At 37.6% G+C, this 21,377-nt stretch overlaps 2 protein-coding genes across 2 annotated transcripts in view; both read left to right on the forward strand.

Moving 5' to 3' along the window:
- Positions 1-202: 202 nt before the first annotated feature.
- On the forward strand, positions 203-17,072 carry rab32a (RAB32a, member RAS oncogene family). The gene is made up of 3 exons (XM_057353925.1): positions 203-580; positions 9,833-10,110; positions 15,701-17,072. The coding sequence occupies exons 1-3, from the start codon at positions 367-369 to the stop codon at positions 15,848-15,850; spliced, it is 642 nt and encodes a 213-aa protein (XP_057209908.1). The 5' UTR covers positions 203-366; the 3' UTR covers positions 15,851-17,072.
- Positions 17,073-17,647: 575 nt separating this feature from the next.
- adgb (androglobin) overlaps positions 17,648-21,377 on the forward strand; it is a 35,974-nt gene continuing 32,244 nt past the window's right edge. The window contains exons 1-5 of the mRNA XM_057353926.1: positions 17,648-17,794; positions 19,110-19,245; positions 19,492-19,581; positions 19,986-20,057; positions 20,178-20,375. Of these exons, the coding sequence (XP_057209909.1) occupies positions 17,718-17,794; positions 19,110-19,245; positions 19,492-19,581; positions 19,986-20,057; positions 20,178-20,375 (573 nt within the window). The 5' untranslated portion in view covers positions 17,648-17,717. The remainder of the gene's footprint in view (positions 17,795-19,109; positions 19,246-19,491; positions 19,582-19,985; positions 20,058-20,177; positions 20,376-21,377) is intronic.

Raw genomic sequence — 21,377 nt, forward strand, 5'->3', positions numbered from 1 at the left:
GACTTCTCTGCAGTCGTGTGTCCTCTCAAGAGCATGTTGAAATCGATCGGTTCGTGGTTCCGTATTTACCCAACACGACTCACCATACCACAGCTCGTGAATCATAACTTCTTTATTTCTTTGACCCTAAACCCCAGGCAATAGAAAAGCAATCCAGTCGCGATATTTCCGGGTCCTGTGACTTATCAGGTGGTTGCCCGGTGGGAGGAGATGGGAGCTTATGCTTTCTGTTTGAATACTCTTCTCTCACCCGAAACGTGAAGCTGTCGAGCACTTCTCCAAACCGAAGGAAGTGGTCGCTCAGAGTTGGCAAAACTTTTTTCTCATTTAACTGACATCTGGAGTTGCACTAAATTAACTGACAGCATGGCAGGCGGGTCCGTGTCGGAGTGTAAGGAGTATCTGTTTAAGGTATTGGTGATCGGGGAATTGGGTGTTGGAAAGACGAGCATCATTAAACGATACGTGCATCAGCTTTTCTCGCAAAACTACAGAGCGACCATAGGCGTGGATTTTGCCCTCAAAGTCATCAACTGGGACAACAAAACACTAGTGCGGTTACAGCTGTGGGACATCGCAGGTAAGATAACACGGGAAAGTTCCCTAGCTTCCACCTACACATGTGGCGAACGTAAACAAACGTCATCAGTCTGTCCTCCTGATGGCGTATATAGGTTCACACTTATAAAATGATTGAAACTAGTTAATCGATAAACTCTTAAAATTAAATCATTCAAGCGCGCACACAGCAGCAAGCGACTCTGTAATGTTGGTCTAAAGACGCCGATCCTACAGTAGATTCGCCCACTGTACACACCTCAAGGCAACTGTAAATGGCAGTGTTCTTGGCTGCTTTGAATTAACTTAAATATTTGGTTGAAACGTTATCAGCACGTACGAATATTGAAGAACTGTTCTGGAAGCACAATAGTTTAAGCAGATACGTGTGAGCACAATAATCACGTTAGCGAACATAATGACTAACGGAATGTAGGTCATGTTATGAGACTGGTGTGAGGGGAGGGGGAGATATGCCTTGTGCCACTACTGTGATTGTGTGTCAAAAACCTACTGTAGTTGCCTACCTAGACAGCATTTGGGCCTTTCGAGGTGTGCCTAATATTCAGGCAGCTGAATTTTGGATGTGACTTCGTAAATCTACGAAGCAACCTGCAAGTCATTAAACTCTGAATACGCCCTTTTCACATGACGTCACGCATCTTCCGTTCTGCCGCGAAGCAGTGTATCGTTACTTCCGCTAGCACTCCAGTTCATAAGGTGGCGGTAATGCACCTATAAGCTGGTTTGCCAACCGCCAGTAAAACTCAAGAAGAAGCCACTTCCGCTATAGCGCCTTAGAGTTTACAAAGTCCCTTGCACATCTGCCACAAATACGGCTAGATGATGTACAACGTCTTGCAGACAAATTTTTGCTAACGACAAGATCAAAGCTAGAGAAAGGATACAAATTCTTCGTTGAACAGTACCTGTTTGATTATGAAGGTAAGTGTTTTGTTTTCTTTTTGTGTTAGCGAAGGTGCTAGGATAAGTACTTGAATACGTGTTTTTTCCATTAACTGTGGAAAAATAGCTTTTATATCGGTACATCTATAATAAAAATATTTGATCTTGAATCAGATATTTGTGTCCAGTTGCTGAGATCATGTACAGCTACTGGTTGTTATCAAGAAATCCCTTCAGGCCGAAACAGGAGGTCCTGATCACCCTGCGGGGTTTATTTTGCCATAATAACCGGCTGACTTGGTTATTATCCGTTACTGGAAGTCTTGGTTGAGTTTCCATTACAGAAGTGAGTCTAGAGGAGCTCTTTTAACAGACAGAAGGACTTTCAGTCAGCGTTTAATGCAGGAAATCTCTCTCTCTCTCTCTCTCTCTCTCTCTCTCTCTCTCTCTCTCTCTCTCTCTCTCTCTCTCTCTCTCTCTCTCTCTCTCCTTTCTGAGAAAGATTTGGAAGAATGCTTGTAACCAAAAAGTTCGGCGCCACCATTGACTACCATAGTAGGAAAAATTGCTTTATAAGTTAAACACAAAGAAGATATTTTGAAGAATGTAGGACAGCAAACAGTCCTGGGGCACTTTTGACTACCATTGTGTTTTTTCCTACTGTGGTAGGCAATGATAGCCAAGAACTGTTTGGTTACAAGCATCTCTCTCTCTCTATGTTCATCAGAACAAATTAATTTATACAGATTTGGAACAAATTGAGGGTGAGTAAATGATGACATAATGTTCATCTTTGGGTGAACTGTCCCTTTAAGACACAATTCTGTAGATCTCTATTTCTTTTCTGTCCTTCAGCTTTTTTGTTACCTCGCATAGTTCTTGCGTTTGATTCATATGCTTAACAATCATTGCAGTGACTCAGCGGTTTCACACTGAAGTGCTCCTGAGACATTTGGGAGCTGAGAGGCGAGCGGTCTTTATTCTATTCACACCCTCTCATCCCATAGCTGCACCTCTGGTGTCATTAGAGGTTGATGTCCTGCTTCAATCTGCAGACCTATATTTCCCTGAAGAGAGATTACAGCTTTGCACTGCAGTATTCTTCAAGAACAATAGCACCATGGAGGCATGTTTAATTCAATATACTTACCAAATGTCCACACCAAATAAATGGACAGGTTTAGATTCCAATTTAATTTCAGCGCCATGTGCATTGAGCATCCTGTGAAATTGAATCATGTGTCTTTGTTAGACCACATTGGTTTGTGCATTTGTCTGTCAGCCTTTGTATAATGAGGCAGACATAAATCACCTGATTCAAATGAAATCGTTATTTGGAATACAGTAAGAATTTAATGACTTTCACACTTTTTATAAAGGCTGCATATTTTTGCAGAATTCAGCCCTGATGTTAACTGCTCTTTGTAGCCATGTTTTTATAGGTTATGAATATCAATCTGATATGTCCTTCTGAAACCTCGGATGTCCAAATTCGCTGTTTTTCAGGAAATTGATTTTTTAAAAATGATTAATACTTTGTTGTCAAGCTCTTTTTAATACTTTTTATTGGTTACATATTTGCAAAACCCAGTGACAAACATAAAGGGTGACTAATAATAAGGATTTATGGCAAAAAATGAAAATCACGAAATATGGAGGACAGTAGTGATATTTAATTGTTGCTACTTTCTGAATTTGAGACAAACGCATGATATCACTGACTAATCTCCTTTATGATGTATAACTTTCTTACTGGCCTTCAGGAAAGTTTATGAATGTCCTATTACAGTCAATACAAAGCATGTGGACAATTTCAATTGTGAAGTCTAAGCAGTAATTTGTACAATGCTTAAATAAATTGACAAGAAGCAAAGATGAAATAACCTGCGGTTTCACATTTAGTTCGATTGCCTGGTCTGAACCCTAGTTCATTTGCTCCCCCTGCCCCCACTGGACTGCGATCATATTATTTTATTTGGGTCCGAACCGCGGTTTGTTTGCGTCATCAAGCCTGCAGCGGTTTACCCTGTTGCTTGTAACGACGACGCAGGAGAAGGAGGCAAAATGCATAACATTGCTCGCTTCACTTTTATACATTTATGTTTTTGCACTTTTTGTCTGTCTTACTAATGTACTGCAAAATGTAAGCAAATGCTTACATTCAATGGCGTCTGGCACTTTGTGTTGCACTGCGTGAGGCAAATGGTGGTCACACCAGATACTGACTTGTTTTCAGACCCCCGGACCCTCCCAATACAGTAAAACTGCACATTTTAGAGTGGCCTTTTATTGTGGCCAGCCTAAGGCACACCTGTGCAATAATCGTGCTGTCTAATCAGCACCTTGATATGCCACACCTGTGAGGTGGATGGATTATCTCGGCAAAGGAGAAGTGCTCACTAACACAGATTTAGACAGATTTGTGAACAATATTTGGAGAGAAATAGGCCTTTTGTGTACATAGAAAAAGTCTTAGATCTTTGAGTTCAGCTCATGAAAAATGGGGGCAAAAACAAAAGTGTTGCGTTTATAATTTTGTTCAGTGTACTATATTGCATTTCTCCAAAAATTACACATTTGACCTTTTTATTTTTATACCTAGTCTTATTCAATGCTTTAAAAGGTATGACGTGCTAAACTGTGTCTTTTAATCAGTCATGAATTGTCCTTCATTTAGACCCCAGTGTTTTATTAAAACTCATTTTCAACCTTAATATTTATTCCCTGTTTTATCACTTAGTCTTTTATTCTCTCACCTAAGTCTTGGTTGTCACATTGAGCTGCAAGGACAACGTCAATGATGTGTGAATTAGACAGGTTGCATTCTTTCTTTGTACCGTATTTGGGTGTGTGGGTTTGTGCGTGTGTCTGGAGAACAGCTGGACGACACTGAGCTTTGTTAAATGTCCTGTGTGTGCGTCATGCATACATGCATTGTTTTCACATTTTAATTTATTTTGACAAAAAATTAAAATACTATTTTGAGGCCATTATAAGTTACTATGGTAAGCCTGCAATAGATATTTCTCACATATCTTCTAGCAATCGGTGGCTGGCTGTTGTTAAACCATGAGATTAGTTTGTGTTAACAACAATGCCAATTGTGTAGCTTTGTGACATCGTGGACCAGTTCCCAAAGCCGGTCTGGACCTGTATCATCCTGGTTAAAGTCTGCTCCATTTACGCATTAACTTCTACATCGCTATTTAACCCTGTTAATCATGCACATAATTGGTGGCTCTGTGGTACTAATCAAATACGCTGTTTTTCCATACTCGCAGTCTCGCACCGACCAACATTTACAATAATGACCCTGAATTGGATGACTGTAATCAAGGCCTTCTGCAAATACGTATGTGTCGGACCCTGACTGAAGCTGGGGCTCATCCGCCCACCTTGGCCCGGAATAGTAGTGATCCACTGGGGCTGTCTGAAAGGGACATGCTTATTACAGACACGGGGCTTGATGTTTAAGAGAAAGCCTTAAAGGGATAGTTCACTTAAAAATCATCATTTATTTACCCTCATTATGATTCCAAACTTGTATGACTTTCATTCTTCTGCAGAACACAAAAGAAGATATTTTGAAGAATGTAACCAAACAGCATTGGCCCCAATTGACTTCCATTGTATGGACAAAACCACTGATACATTTCTCAAACTGGGTGGGGGATTTCAGATTTTTAGGTGCCTGGGAGCCCAGCCAGATGTGTCAACATTGATCAATGCTATACCACCAGTTAATGCTTGCTGAAGTAATGAAGTTATGCATTTATCTTGCAAAATAGCTGGTTGTATTTCATCCATGATCTGTTTTTGGAATGAAATGTACCTTCTCTAGGACTTTTTATAATAATTTGGTAACAGTTTTTCGTGGTGATTGCAGGTACTCGCTCCCCGAGCACCATGAGACCTCTGTCTCTAGTCATTAGCTCGACGTACTGTTGGTCGGCAGTTCCGAGTGTCTGAAGTGTGTTTCTGTTATGCGGAGCATCACAAAAATATGCAGCTGGCTCGTCTGGCTTGGATTGTTGCCATAGCAACACACCCACAAGATTGTTATCTTGATAAAGGCCACGCAGGAGAAACTTTAGGTTGTCATGGCTATGGACAGCGAGTATCCCTGTCTCCTTTCGCTGCTGTCTCCTCTGTTGTTGTCTTTCAGTATCTTAAGCTTTTAAGTAATCTGTAAAAATCACAAACATTATAGCTGTTATATTTAAGGATGCACAGATTTGTTCTGATGTGGTTTAAGATAATGAACAATACTGTACTTTACAATGTATGTATTAGGAAATCAATATATAATGGAGTTCTCCGTTGTGTTTCATCAGCTTCAGTCTCACATGAGGATCAGGAGGTAAAGAATAATTTGCCTTAAGATCAATTGGATTTTTGTTCTATATGTGTGAGTTGAGCAGCATTTCTTTGTTCCTTTCATTCAATGAGGTCAAGAGACCACAATGTGTATATTATATACTTCATGGCTCATTTGGCCTACACATAACATGTTTGACTATAACATCAAGCATATGTCTCCCATTTAAGTTAAGGACTCACATTTTTATGCATTATACATTTGATAAAAAAAATTATAATTTCCTGGTAACATTTTAAAATGACTTTTTAGTAAAACATTTACATATAATGCTGATCAGATTAGTAGTTATTGTTCATTAACTTGGAGGTCTGCAATGCGGTTTACAATTCTGGTATAATAAAGACTTAAGAGAACAAAAATCTGTTTTTTTATGAAGAATGGCACAATTCCCATTAACACACTCATTTGCATATGACTGCCTCATGAATATTCTTTCTTACTGATGACGATGCTTAACCAGAAAATAGCATCATAGAAATGGCACTAAACTAAATTATACAATGCAGAATTATTTTTATTTTGCCATTTAGCAATTGTATTGTTTTTTGTGCCTGCATTATCAAATAGGGATGTCTCTCGGTAGTCTTAATTTTGGCTCCATGCCATTCTTTTCTTTTTTGCTTTGAATAATTTATTTATTTATTTTCATAGTCCCCTGTTTAAAACCCAAGCTATAAGGTGTCTTAATAAAAACTAATAGTTGAATAATTTGCCTGCCCTGCCCAAATATATACTAAATATAACTAATATAAAACCAATACATTTAAAGTGATAGTCCACCCAAAAATGACAATTCTGTCATTATTTTCTCACCCTCTTGTAATTTCAAACCTGTATGACTACTTTCTTCTGCAGAACACAAAAGGAGATATTTTGACTAAAGTTGATAACCGAACAGCGGTGGTACCCATTTACTTGCATGGGTACCATCGTTGTTTGGTTACTAACTTTCCTCAGAATATCTTTTGTGTGTTCTGCAGAAGAAAGTAGTCATACAGGTTTGAAATGACAAGACTGTGAGTAAACGGTAAATGATGACAGAATCTTCATTTAGGGGTGCATCCCTTTAATGTAAGTGCATTCCTGTAAACACACTTTACATTTAAATGTAAATGTACACATACTTTTGGTCATTAAGTGGTATCTCTCATAATAATTCGATAAAATAGCTTATCATATATGTTATAAATCATTAGTCAGCATTGACCTCTTAAAACATTGATCGGCCTGTCTCTATTACCACCATGCATCAAAGGTTTTGTTTACTCCTGGTTCCTTTTTATTGTTGTAAAACTGTCAGTGTTGTGCTGTGCTATATTTGCAAATGCTACAGGCGAGTTTTTGTGCCTGTCTCATTGATTCCTTCGTGGGATGTAAAAACAAGTCCATCGATCGGTGATAAATGGAGATTGATTCTTTACATTGCTTCCGCAGAGAGGAGAGAAAGATCTCCCACTGCACAATTATTGACACTTTCTCATTCCCTGCTTGAAAGGTTAGGAGCTCCAGTATTGATCAATGCCACCAGGAAAATACAACTAAAAGTCAGCCAATAGTCTATTACTTTACCTCATCTGTCAAGCAAAACATTCAGCAAAAAAAATGTTGACTTGTCAAAGTGCATTTCGTCGAAATGTACCAACTAGAGAAAAATATTTTTCTCCACTTCCTCATTTCAATGTTAGGGACTAGGGAATGCACCTGCAAATGTGAAACTATTACATCAAACTGTGGCTTTTTCTCAGTTAATACAAGAGCATACTACTGCAGTTTGCCCTTTTTAACGCTGTGCTAAACCTCACCTGTTTCAACACTAGTTCTTCTTTTCTTTTTCGGTTTCTTTCTATAAAGCACCACAGGTACATTTGCTCAGTCAGTAGAAAGTACTGACCCCTCTTTGGCCCTCTTTTTCCCATAATAGCATCATAAACAAAGAACCTTCAATTATTGAGAAAATAGCAGGCACTCGTGGCATATTGTGGAATATCGATCATGCTTATGATTCTGGTCCTCCTCATGTTATTTCTAGTACCATAAAAGCTGTTCTTTAATTTTCACTCTTGACTTGCTCCGTGACAGCTGGCTGATCTCACAAAATACATTCACAAGCTACTTTCTCCCTGGTCTCCTGGTGCTTTGTATTTTTAATTCTCTTTTCAAAGATTTTTTGGGGGCTGTGTGCCCAAAATTGTCAAGAAGCCAAAAATGATGTTCTGTCTTGTGTGTCAGGCCTCCCGTGTGTTCACCTGAGGTTAAATGGTCTAAATTTAGACCAGCAATCAAGAGCAATTAAGTGCCAAGAGACCGGAGGAGCTTTTGGCATGTGAAGTGCGTAACAGAGTGAGGGAAGATAATGAAACGGAGACCGTTGGGGTTGAAATGTTCATTCTAAGGTAATGAAAAAAACATGACGCTTCATTATGTAAGGTCTTTATACACCTCTGAAGACATATTTGTGTATAGATTATATTGCATATCTGTCAATAGATTTTTGTGAAGACAAAAATTGGGCTCTTATGACGATAGTCAAACCTTTAAACACACATATAATGCTTTACTGCACTTCCTCTGCTTCCCTCAAACTCCAAAGTGAGAGAGAGAGAGTGAGAGAGAGGGGGGGAGAACAAAGCAGTGTCAGGCGTCACAGACAGCCCTGTGATCAGTCTGAACTCAGATCTGAAGCAGTAATTTGGGTTCTGGCTCATCTACACAAGTTTACTAAACTCAAAAGCTGTCATTCCTCAGGGAAAAAGCACACTGAATTATTTTAAAAAGAACACCGTGGTCACTTATTTGCATATAAATAAATTTCAGTCATCTGATGACATACACTAGCGTTAAGTGCATATTGTGTTGATGCCATTATTACGAATAAATTAAATACAGTATAACCATAATCTACAGACTTCACATGTTATGCTGCTGTAATCATTTTTGCTGGAGATAAATTGTTTGTGTTGTACGTTTGTGGTGTCAAATTGAGACTTTGCAGCAGAAAAAATGTTAAAATCATTTTGATTATTTTAATGGGTTTCCCCCAATGCTTTCTGTATACCACATAAAAAAAAGACAGGTCTTGGACCAGATCATTGGGATCCAGAAGATATCGAGTGATTATCTCCCCATTACATGCTTTAATTTCCAAAGAAAATAAATGTTACAATATTACATGTTTGTTAGTTTGGTTCCATTCAAGCACCAAATTGCTTGTCCTGTAAGTCAAGTTCATTGTGTGTTTCCACCATTTCACACCATTTACTCTTTTCCTAATTGTCTGTTTCTCATTTCCCTCAGATTGTCATATTCTCTATTTAGTTTCTCTCCTCCTCACAATCTCTGTATTTTGCCTCAGCGTGTTGTATGAGAAAAGAGGTCAAGCTCAGTTTCTTTCCTCAAGCGAGTCTGAATGCCATTTTCACTTTTGATACGAAAGCTGTTCCCTTCTCCATTCTTTCTCAGTTTCAAACATTTGCCATTTTTGCTTCATCTCTTTTCTTTCCATGCTGTTTTGTACAATATGAATTGTGTACTAAAAAAAGGCTTGATGTATAATCCTGGGTTTTACATATCAATCCAATATGACATAAAGCAGGGAGGAAATCGCTGTGGTGAATTGAGGTGTGAGGGATATGAAAAGGGAGTTCTTTGATGTGTTATTAGCAACTACCGTTGGGCGAATTTTTCGCTCTTTTTTTTTTTCTGTCCATCTAGCTTTCGAAGATTTGGTGCAGTGCTGGGCTTTATCCCTCCACGGGGAGATGAACTGTGAGAAAGAGCAGCAGATCTAAGACAGCATCTGTCCACACGTACCCAGACATTGTTTGCTTTGGGATAGAACTGAAATGAGTGCAGTTGCAGTATAACACTGCTACACGAACTGTTTTGGATAGCTTTGAGGAAAAAAATAAATACACAGTCATTGTAATTTGGTTAAAAATGGTGATGGTTTTATGTCCCCATTCATTTTGCCTTTTGTCTCTTGTTTAGGTCAAGAACGCTTTGGGAACATGACCAGGGTTTACTATAAGGAGGCCGTGGGTGCTTTCGTTGTTTTCGACATTACTCGAGGCTCTACGTTTGAGGCCGTTTCAAAGTGGAAGCACGATTTGGACAGCAAGGTGAAACTAGCCAATGGAAATACAATCCCTTCTGTCCTTCTGGCCAATAAATGTGATCAGAAAAAAGATGGTTCCAACAATGCTTCTCTTATGGACAACTTCTGCAAAGAAGCTGGCTTTTTGGGTTGGTTTGAAACATCAGCTAAGGTAAAGTACACTGATTATACGCTAACGCTCTTTTCGTGTTTGTTTGTGCTTGGTGAAACAGAAGAATTTGGAACTTGTCACAAGATGTTTTTGCTACGAATAGAAGCTTTTTTCTACACCTTTCCTGACTAATCAGCTCAGACGACCATGAAAGCTGCCTTGTGACTTGTCATGTGACGCAATGAAATACGATTTTGAAGGGAGAAACTTTTGGTCTTAACTGGGGCCATTTCTCATAGAGATGGACAGTTTAATGTCTTTACGTATTTATTTAAATAGGGCTTTCACAGTACATTGTTCCAAAGCAACATTACAAACAATAGAGCCTAACAAACCCCCCCAGTGTGCCGGCCAAAAGCATCAGGTCAGCAGGATTAAAAAAGACTACGGTCATTTACTGATATGCCTGGCTAAACACAAGCCTTCAGTGTGGGTTTAAAGAAAGAAATCGTGTTTGAGCTTCAAACACTGCTAGAAAGAGTGTCCTAAAGCTTAATAGCTTTGTTGGAAAATGCTCTTTCACCTCCAGTGGATTTGGCTTTTGGTATTATCAGAAGATGACAGTTCTGGTATTATTGGTATTATCATATGGGCAATTTCACTCAAAGCTAAACCTTATGATAAAAAATTAAGTTTTCCATACTGATAGCACAGATTTTGGTCAGTATTTGGTGGTTTAAAATGATGTCTCAGTTTTTAAAGCATTTTTTAAAGCGTCCATAACGGACCATATTCTTCATAAATGGGTACATGAAAATTGAAAATAATTATTTTATTTTCTATTAAGTGCCATCAATTTGGTTTTATTGCTTTTGGTTTGTAAATTGTAATTCACAGAAATCCTATAAAGTACAGTTGAGCTCAAAATTATTCATACCATTTGCACATATGATCAATCAAAGAAGGCTGTAAAAATAAATCTGCATCATTAAGCCTTTAGATCTTTTATTTTAAAAAATACAAAAATCAAACCTTTCATTAGAGAGCAGGAATTTTAAGTGGGGAGGGGAATGTCATTAAGTAATAAATGTTTTTCTCTAATACACACTGCTCATAATTTATCATACCCTTTTATTCAGTACTTTTTGCAGCCGTCTTTTTGCCAAGATAACAGCTCTGAGTCTTCACCTATAATGCCTAATGAGTTTAGAGAACACCTGACAAGAGATCAGAGACAATTGATTCATCCAGAATCACTCCAGACCCTTCAGATTTCCATGCTGGTGCTTCTCCTCTTCAGTTCTCCCCACTCATTTTCTATAGGGTTCAGGTCAGGGAACTGGGATGACCACGGCAGAAGCTTTGTCTTGTGCTCAATTTTGTTTTGATTTTGATGTTTGTTTTTGACCATTGTCCTGTTGGAAGATCCAAACTCGGCTCATTAAGTGACTCCTAGCAGGGACAGATTTTTTTATCTGTTGGTATTTGCTGGAATCCATGATGCCATCTATCTGAACAAGACATCCAGGATCTCGAGCAGAGAATTAGGCCCAAAACATTAAAGATACAGCGATGTATATCATTTTAAACATGGGGTACTTTTTATTCCTGTGGGCACCAAATCATGAATATGAATAATTTTGAGCTCAACTGTATGTTGTTTCTCACAAATGGTCACATCCATAATGCATGTTTATTTCCCTTTTTTAAATAGAAAATTTGTGCATAGACTGATATGTTTCTGTTGTCTACACCAGTGGTTCTCAAACATTTTGGTTGTAAGACCCCCTTTGTTTAGAGTGCATTACTTTGCGGTCCCCCAAATAAAAACATCTTAATAATAATATTAATAATCTTAAACTTCGAATTTTTATTAAACCAAAAACATGTTCAGGTATACAATGCTGGAACATCAATACTTTTGGTTGGTGGCCTTATTTTTCTGATGTTTGATTGCATAAAATGACATAAAATCTGTGGCCCCCTGGATCCATCTTGGGGCCCCCGGGGGACCACGGCCTCCAGTTTGAGAACCACTGGTCTAGACTCTATCAACAGGAGTTTATATTTCAAGTTTTGCCTGAAAATGTCACATCTATGACACTGGAATTGACTAATTTGATTTGGTCCATTTATTTTGAGTAATTTGAACACATTTTGTGTTTTGTGCACTAAAATGAAAAGGAATATAAATGTTATAAATATTAATGTAAATATATTAAATTATTATATTTAGGCAGCAGTCTGGATAAGAAAGATAAAAATAACATCATTAGAAAGAGGGTACTTTGCTTTATGGTTTAGTCACATATTTTTTTAGACCTGGTTAGAACTTTGCCTGGTGCATTTTAAACAAAATACTGCAGATTATTTATGGACTCTATGTGGCATCAATCCAGAAGTGCATTATAATAATCAAGTCATACGAATGCTGGATCTTAATATTCTGTACGTAAGCAATATAAACATCATCATCCCTATACATTTTTGGCATCTTAAATTTTTTATTATTTTGGCAGAAAATCACCATACATTTGGGTATTCAAGACAACTGAGAAGTAGAAGTGTTTCTTTAAAACACAGGGGACCACTGCTGCCTACTAATAAAAAATGTATCATAAAAGTTATGTTCTTTCTAGATTAAAAAGGATTTGTAGTGTCTGCAGTATGCTGAGTTCCATGGCGTTTATTATTACAAATGGCTGTCAAGATTCATTGTCACTGATCTTCTTGCAAAGATAGAGAAATATGTGTTTATAATCTTACATCAGCAGACTCTCTGATATGTTTCTGTGCGTATTAATCTTCTCTCTCTTTCCCACACACACGCACGCACACACATGTTGGGTTTCCATGTTTTATGGGGACATTCCATAGACGCAATGGTTTTTATACTGTACAAACTGTATATCATATTCCCTACCCCTAACCCACCCCCTAACCCTAACAATCACACACATCTGTCTGCTCTTTTAGATTTTCAAAAAAGTTAATTCTGTATGATTTATAAGCTTGTTTCCTCATGGGGACCAAAAAATGTCCCCACAAGTACAAGGATTTTGGATATTGCCATCTTTGTGGGGACATTTTGTCCCCATACCGTAGGGTTTACCCTTCCCACACACACACACACACACACACACACACACACTACTGAGGGATGCCGGATAGAAAAATGTAGTTGCTGAAGGCTCCCTTGTTTGACAGCTATAGAGAAATAGACTCGAGGGAAAGAATGAAAATAGACGAGCAGGGAGGAGGAGGAAGTGTCTGGTGTTAATTCTAGGGAATATGTTGTCTATGCCAGTGTATGTGATTTGGGTAGGTATTTAACACTCTGCTTAATTGTACCCCTTAAAAATTTCTAGTCACAAGTTTTGGCCTTAAATATCTTGCAAGTGTCTTGCTTTTAAAGAAAGTATTATTATGTTGGGTTTCTGTCTCCCTGTGGTGGTGTCTGGTTTTAACTGTTTAACAGAAGGTGTCACAGCCCTCAGTCTGCATAAGCACATGTTTCTGAAATAGATCTCTCCATTAGGGACTCAACACAGAGATGTCTGGCGGGGAGCTCTGGCACCTGTCGTGTGTATTTGTGTGCACGTGCATACATGTGTGTTTATGGTTATGAACAGCTCTCATCTATGAGGACATCCTTGTGTTCAGACAAGCAGCCACTGTTCCTCGTGTCTGCTCTACTGTATGTCCCTATCTCTTTCTTTCTGACAATTTTGTTTCATACGGACCATTTTGGAAGATGTAAACAACAGAAGCACAAACGTCCAGAAGACACACTCTGAATTTGTATTCATTCAAATCTACTTCCTTAAATCAAAATCATAATTCTGTTTACAGTTCACAATTTCAATAGGCTACTGGAACTGATGTGGAATATATAAGGCATTGTTGGTTCAGTTCTGAATCAGAGAGTCCCTGAGGAGGAATTGCAATGAAAACAGGTTCCATACGATTGCAGAACATTTCGATTTGAACCAGTGAGAGAAAAGGTTTTGTTTATAAGCATGCACCATGTATCACGGTGTGGGCTTCTGTGAGCTCTGTAGCCCTAATCGATTATCATAATAATTTCATAGCATGTCTGTGGATATAGTTCAAACAAGTTTCACCATGCCACATGCGCATTGCTTTAAAAGCCAATTCTATCAACCGGTTTGAAGATTTTGTGACCAGATGAGGTTACGACAGGTCACTTCCCTTGAAACAGTCCCAAGCTTGAAAATTAAAGTTAGTTGCAAAATACCAACTGCTCGCACTTAGGAAATCATTTTTTAAACAGCTTTTAACCTTTTTCCATTGTACTTTAATGAGGCTAAAATGAGTTTTAAATCCTGTGCATTGAGGCAGTTGCAGTGTTGTTATTAATCTCTTTATTATGATTGTGACATCACAATAATTTCATTTAGTCATGACATCACACTTGTACAGCCCTGTTAAAAACACTAGAACATTGTTTACTCCTTATATGAAATTTTACATTTAATCATTTATTATAGTTTGTTTTTAGTTTTACTGTAGTTTAATAATATTTTATTATTATTAAATATATAACTTTAATTTTTTTATATATATTTTTTAATTTTTATCAATATATGCTTTTGTCATTTTATATCTATTTGTTTATTTTTTAAGTTCCTGTAGATTAATTTATTTTTACTTTAGTTTTAGCTTAGTAAACTTTAGTTTTTTGTTTATTATTATAGTTTTAGTGCCTTAAATGTATTTCAGTTTATTTTTGAGGCAACACTTACATCTTTTGTTTAGTTTGTTTTTCCAGTAATTTTTGTGACAATATTTTATTTGATTCAACAAACAGAAATGTTTTTCAAGTTTTAATTTCAGTAAACTAAAATAACCTTGTTTAGGAGATGCTTTTATTAAAGCTAACTTACAAGTTATGAAAATCACAGGTAATTTATCATACAAGTGCTAACAATATTAACAAGTTTCAAGAAAAAGCTTGAGCTCAAAGTGCAGGTGATATATAGTTAAAAAAATACTATTTTTAATCTTATAACCTGTATTTTATATAAAAAAATGTAAAACATATAAACAAAAATAGAGCCATATATCATTTCATTGAAGTTTTTTTCCCCCTCATATGGCCTTTTACGATGCTGGACATTCTCACAGAAACAGAAATTGTCCCTCAGCATGCCTGTGCCGCCCGTATCTAGCTCAGTTCTCTGGATGAATGTCAAGTACTGATGGTTGGCTTTTGTTTAACCTCACTGTTTTTCCACCTTCCCTCAAGTTATCCACATTTACAACCTCAGAAACTGCTCAGGGATATAGGGATGTAAATGGACAGTGAGTGAATCGTCTTGTAAGAGTGATGAGAACAGAGATGGTGTAGGCGGGTGACATCAATCCACCATTATCCTGAAGTACCTCTCAAAGGCTGAGTCTCACCACGCATCAATTTGGCTTAACAAGTTTTGTCTATTGACAGCATTGTAATTGATCCTAATGTTCCGGAAAGATGGCTTAAACGGAACATGTCAAACATTTAGCAGGCTTGCATTCACACAGAGGCGTACATCCGACACCCAACAATCAATCCTCCACAATAAGACTAAGAATGTGCATCAATTTTGATTTAATTTTGACTTAATATCTTCTCTGTTCACTGCAGGAAAACATTAACGTGGATGAGGCCGCCCGATTCCTGGTGGAGAACATCCTTCTCAATGACAAAGGCCTTCCGTATGAAGAGAGCAACGGTGACCGAATTAAACTGGACCAACAAACTGTGCCTGCTGAGAGCAAGTCAGGCTGTTGTTAATGTAGATGCACTTACCTGTCCCATCATACCCACAGTGGAAGCAGGAGGCCAGGGACTCAGCTAAAGAAAATTCCCCCCAACCTACACCACAATCCCACCCTGCATCCTAATCTTAAAAAAACACAAGAGATAACCCCTGCCATGGGTCACATACTGTATGTCACAAGAGGCTTGTCAGTTTGTGCACCTGAAGAGGAGATTGCACTGCGAAAGGATGGATGAAAAGATAAAAAACATCTGATGGCTTTTAAATACCAGTTTTTCTGTGTCATTCTTGGTCTGTGTCAGTTTTGTACCACAAAATGCTATTTTATTTTATGTCAAGCCGATTACACATGTATGTATGTTTTAATATTGAATATAATGAAAGAAGCTAAATCAATATCATAGGCAGACAAATACCAGTGTACGCTTTCTACGCAAAACTGAATGTGCATTAAACTATTAAAGAAGGTAAGCAGTTTTAAAAGAATAGCCCCCCCACCATTTTTTTTATTCTGTCATTATTTTCTCACCTTAATGATTTTCGACATCCAGATTTAATCTCTTTTGTGCAACACAGAAAAGCATTATTTATTGCAGAATGTCTTGGTTTTTTTTCTTTAAAATGAAAGGAAATAGTAAGACTTACAGTACAGTATATAGTAGTGCAAGTTATATGGATTACTTTATGATGTTTTTACGGTGCTTATCTGTTCTGTTTTGGAGTGTACAGTCCCTGGTTTTCATTTACTACTAAATCTGTTTTATACCCAGTCATATGAGATTAGGGTGAGTAAATATAGACAGATTCTCCTTTTTTTATTTGCATATATTATCAATTCAGTGTACTCTTGAGCTGTACGCCTCTCTAACTGGGAATATCTTTATTAAGTTTTGCTGAAAAAAGGTTCTCATAATGTTGCTTTATGGCAAAATAGTAAATTCCCAGGGCATTTAGTGAGTTTATGCTGAGAAGTTACTTTTTATCTTTATTGAACTTTTACAATTTGAAAATCATACAAACTTAGAAGTCAAAACTATACTCCAATCGACGAATGGAGAAAATATAAATATTCATATTTGTTCATTTGTTTTTAATTGGTAGCCTACTGAATGAGGGATCTGGGCACCTGTTGTGTTCATGCCTTTATACGTCAATGAGACAAATATGCCTGTTTCTTAACAGTGAGAATGAATAAAACTGCTTTGTTAAAAGCTGTAATAGCTGGTATTTTTCCAAGTTTATGACTACTCAAAATGGCGTTTAACATCTTGTGTCTTATGAAGCCGTTTTTAGGCTAAAAGAGCTGTGACAGACCCTGAGGTACACATGCTGTCATTTCAGCTTATTTTTTTATTTTTTTTAGGAATCAATATCGGAAGAGTTGGGTTCCAAAGTGAGATAAAAAATTAAAAAATCATGTTTTTTATTATGTTATCATGTTTTATTGTTTTTTATTGTGTTAGTTGTATTTTTTAGTTATTATAGCTTCAAAACATCAAAACAAACCAACTGCAGTTTGATTGATATTATTTGGAATGCACAATATAAAAACATGTAATATTGTAAAATGTATATTATTATATTATCTCATTTTGGAACCAAACTCTTCATATTGTCTTAATTAATAGACGCGTGCATTAAAGCAGTAAATAGGTTTATAAGTTTCTTGGAGCTGTTCAGTGGCGTGAAGCGCTAATAAAGCCCTGCGCTCGAGCTGTCGGCAATCCCAAGCGATCCTGTCGCCTGGCAACAAGCAAACTTTCCCTTCAGCCTCAGTATCACCCTCTGTTTACCATTTGCTTCTCCGCTTTAGTCAGCCAAGTGTTGCTTCAAAGTATGAACTTTTAGCTTAGAGACAGGCCAAAAAGACACAAAACTGCAATGTCTAAAACACCAAAGAAAAAAGCGTCCTCAACCAGCCTCGTCGCTTCTTCGCCAGGATACTCTCCCAAAAAAGAGTAAGATTCGACTGCAGATTCGTTACTATAATCGTGAATTGAATTTGACAAGTTTTTGCAACATTTGTTCTTGGCAAGTTGGTTTACTTTTTTACTTAAATTGTGTAGATTACTATGATTATTTTTCTGCCGTTAACGGAGTTTGCAAATCAACAGAGATCGCTGTACTGTAGGTTACAGCTACAGCGCTGTTCAATACTGTAGTGCTTTAGTACTGTACACACTTAGATTCAGCAAGCCTATATTTGCATTTGCTGAACGACATGCATGTACCACGTACAAGTGCTTGGAAGATTAAACATAACAAAGATAATTAAGTAAGGAATAATTGAAGACGGGCCGTTCAATTATCGAAAGTTAATGCACACCCCGAGGTGGTAATGCGGCCACGACGCGAATCGGAGTGGCCGTTACACCTCGGGTGTGCATTAACTTTCGATAATTGAAAGGACCGGAGTCAATTATTCCGCTTATACCACGGTCACAACACCACAAGACGTTGTTACGATGTTTTATCTCAAGACATTTGTATGGTATTTGTCCCGGAATGCTCTTGCTGGTAGGACTAATTTCTTACGCATCTCATCTGAAGGCGTTGCTTGAGCCTGCATATGCAGTTTTCCGAGAGCGAGAGGAAGACAGACAGTGCACATGCACACGCGTTTGCTTCACTGAGAGTGAAAAGACAAGTATCTGTATTTGATTTGTTTTCGTCGTAATTAACACCCCTGTCGTATAAGAAAAGTATTAAGAGAAAAAATGTGACACGGAGGTTTCTGCGCCAGCTGCGGTTCTCGCAGTGGCATAGAAAGCTTCCTGCTGTGTGTTTTAAGTCCCGTTTACCCATTCCACAGACGAATTTAACATGTTGTTTTTGTTATGTTTGTGCTTCGTGTTTTATCTTTAACCCGATGATTGTGTCATGTAGTTTGCCGTTACCTTTGATATATGCTTTAGTTTTTCGTCTGAACAGTCCTGTACAGTGCTCTCGCCATTGTTGTTCAAATGCTGTCCATAAATAATAGTTATTTCTTCTCAGACAATGGAATTTGCCTGTCACTTTGTCTGTTGTTAGATACGTGTTCACTGGTAGACAGTAGGCTACATTTAAGTTAAACTGGGCGCAGTGATATGGAACTGTAATTCGGTCGACAAATCTGGAACTACTTCATAGGTGTGCGTTTAACTGAAAAATAATGCACACCCGTCGAACGTTCGTCAGCCAATCAGAATGAAGCATTCAACAGCCCCGTGGTATAAACAAAGATAAATAACAAGCATAGGCCTATACTTTAAAGTCGTGCACTGTCTGTAGCACATCCTCGGCAGTGGCCAGTGCATCAGAAGGGCCTGGAGAACAGAAGAGTCGATTCCCTCTCTGGCCAGAGTGGAATGACAATGAGGTTAATGCCGAGAAATGGGATGCAGTGAAAACCTCAAAAGACAGCAAGGTTAGTAATAATGTGAGTAATGATGACTTTTAGGGTCTTTGTCCCTTGGAAAGGGCAACATTAGTATTTAAAGTTATATCAGCAAACATCTTAACTGTGAGATTGTGATTGGTACCTCAGATTAGTTGGCAACATGCCAATTTACAGATTACTTTAATTTGCAATCTTTGTTTGCTTTGGTTTTGTTTTGCGCCTTTTCATTTTGAATGACAATCTGAGTCAGTGAGCCATTTTCTCTGTCAACAGTTCTTTGATGATCCAGAAGGTAAGGTTGAACTTCCTGCCTCTTTGAGAGTTCACACCTGGAAACGGTCTTCTGAGTATATAGTTAATAAGGTAAGACGTTATCATCCATAGCAGTGTTATTAATATTTTAAATTAGCTTTTCTTTTTAGATTTTTAGATTTTTATGTTAATTTTAGTTAAATATTTCGCAACTTTGTTATTTATTTGTTCATTTATTTTTTATGTTGCTATGTAAGATTAAGTCTATTATTATTATTATTTTAGTGCTTAAAACGTATTTCAGAGGCAGCATTTACATTTTTTGTGAATTTATTTTTTCCAATAATTTTTAGGCCAATATTTTATTTTATTTGAATAAATAAAAACGTTTCAAAGTTTTAATTTTAGTAAACTAAAACAACCCTGATCCATAGGAGCATCACAGGACCCAAAAACATGGTTGAACATCCAAAAACATAAGCATAATTGTTTTATCTCGTGTGCATTTAAAACAGACTCCTGTTGTTGTGGATAATGAAGCTGCTTTTGACCTTACCTCAGCAAATGAGCATTTACTTTCAAGCGAGGTGAGTCCATAAATCATTTCAGATGCTCTGTATTACTGGATGGAAGAAAGAGTGATTAGCTTAGTTGGCATTAAATAACACTAGGTTGTCATTCTTTTCCTCTGTATGGTGATTTCTCAGCTCATGCGATGGATCATTAGTGAGATCTACATTCTGTGGAAAGTCTGTAATACAGGTGACAACAAGCCCGTCTCCACGGAAACAGCTGCCAACCCTTGGAGACCCTGGGAACACATCTACTCCCTGTGTAAAGCAGTTAAGGGTCATATGCCCCTCTATAATGCCTATGGGAAGTATGTCATTAAACTCTACTGGATGGTAAGTTTAGGTTGAGTATGAATACTCACTAATATTGTATTGAGTTATGCCCCAAATAATTTGGCTATGGCTTTAAAATGTACACAGAAGGCAGTGAGGAATGATTGCAAGACCCCTCAACATCTATTGTATGAAACTGTACGTTCACATTCTCCTGTTAAAGGGACACAGTGTCCTTTAGGCAGTGATTAAGTGATAACACAACGCTTATCAGGGAGCTGAGCAAGGCACTGGAGCCTTGACTGTCGGACTGCGCTATCCTCTGGGCACCAGAAACAGAAAACCAATTATTTACTGTAACAGTATTAAATGAGTGAACGCTGAACTGCGCGCTGGTAACAGTGATTTGTTTGACATGTGATCCTGAAGAATAATACACAAGCACACTCTCATGAGCCTGAGAGTATTTTAGATAAAGCCCAGTGCTTGTCTATTGTTTGAAAAGCAAGCGTGTCTCAATAGTGCAGTTCAGTCATGATGTCGATTTGTAGGCCAACCAGGAACTTCAGGAAGGCTAATTTGCTTTGGGTTGCCTGAGGAATTTCCTGCAAGGTTTTAATAATAGCAATTTTGGATTGGTGAGTAAATAAAGGTCTGTTGTTAGCATTATGTCAGTTTTTTTTTCTAAAAAGAAATATATATATAAAATAAAACAAAATGAAATATTGGCCATTTGAAACCACTCTTTTAAATTCTGTAAGAAATGTAATAATGCTCGAAAATACCAATTCTCTTCTAGATTTAGGACTAGAAACACAACCGCTAGCTCTGTAGCCCCATATTTTTGCACACATTAGATTTAGTAGAGTTTAGCAGAGCTGTAAAAGTTATTTTGCTGCCCACTGATCTGCTCAGCTCACTGGGTTTAATACAGCTCTATTAGATTTAATGATGTTTAGCACTGCAATGTTTACTCTGCTCATTTTACTGTGTACAAAATACACATCCATGAACCGTGGACGTTTAAGGCTCCTGATGAGTTCTGATTTTGTATTTATAAAA

Source organism: Triplophysa rosa, linkage group LG15 (genome assembly GCF_024868665.1).
Source record: "Triplophysa rosa linkage group LG15, Trosa_1v2, whole genome shotgun sequence".
Lineage (NCBI taxonomy): Eukaryota > Metazoa > Chordata > Actinopteri > Cypriniformes > Nemacheilidae > Triplophysa > Triplophysa rosa.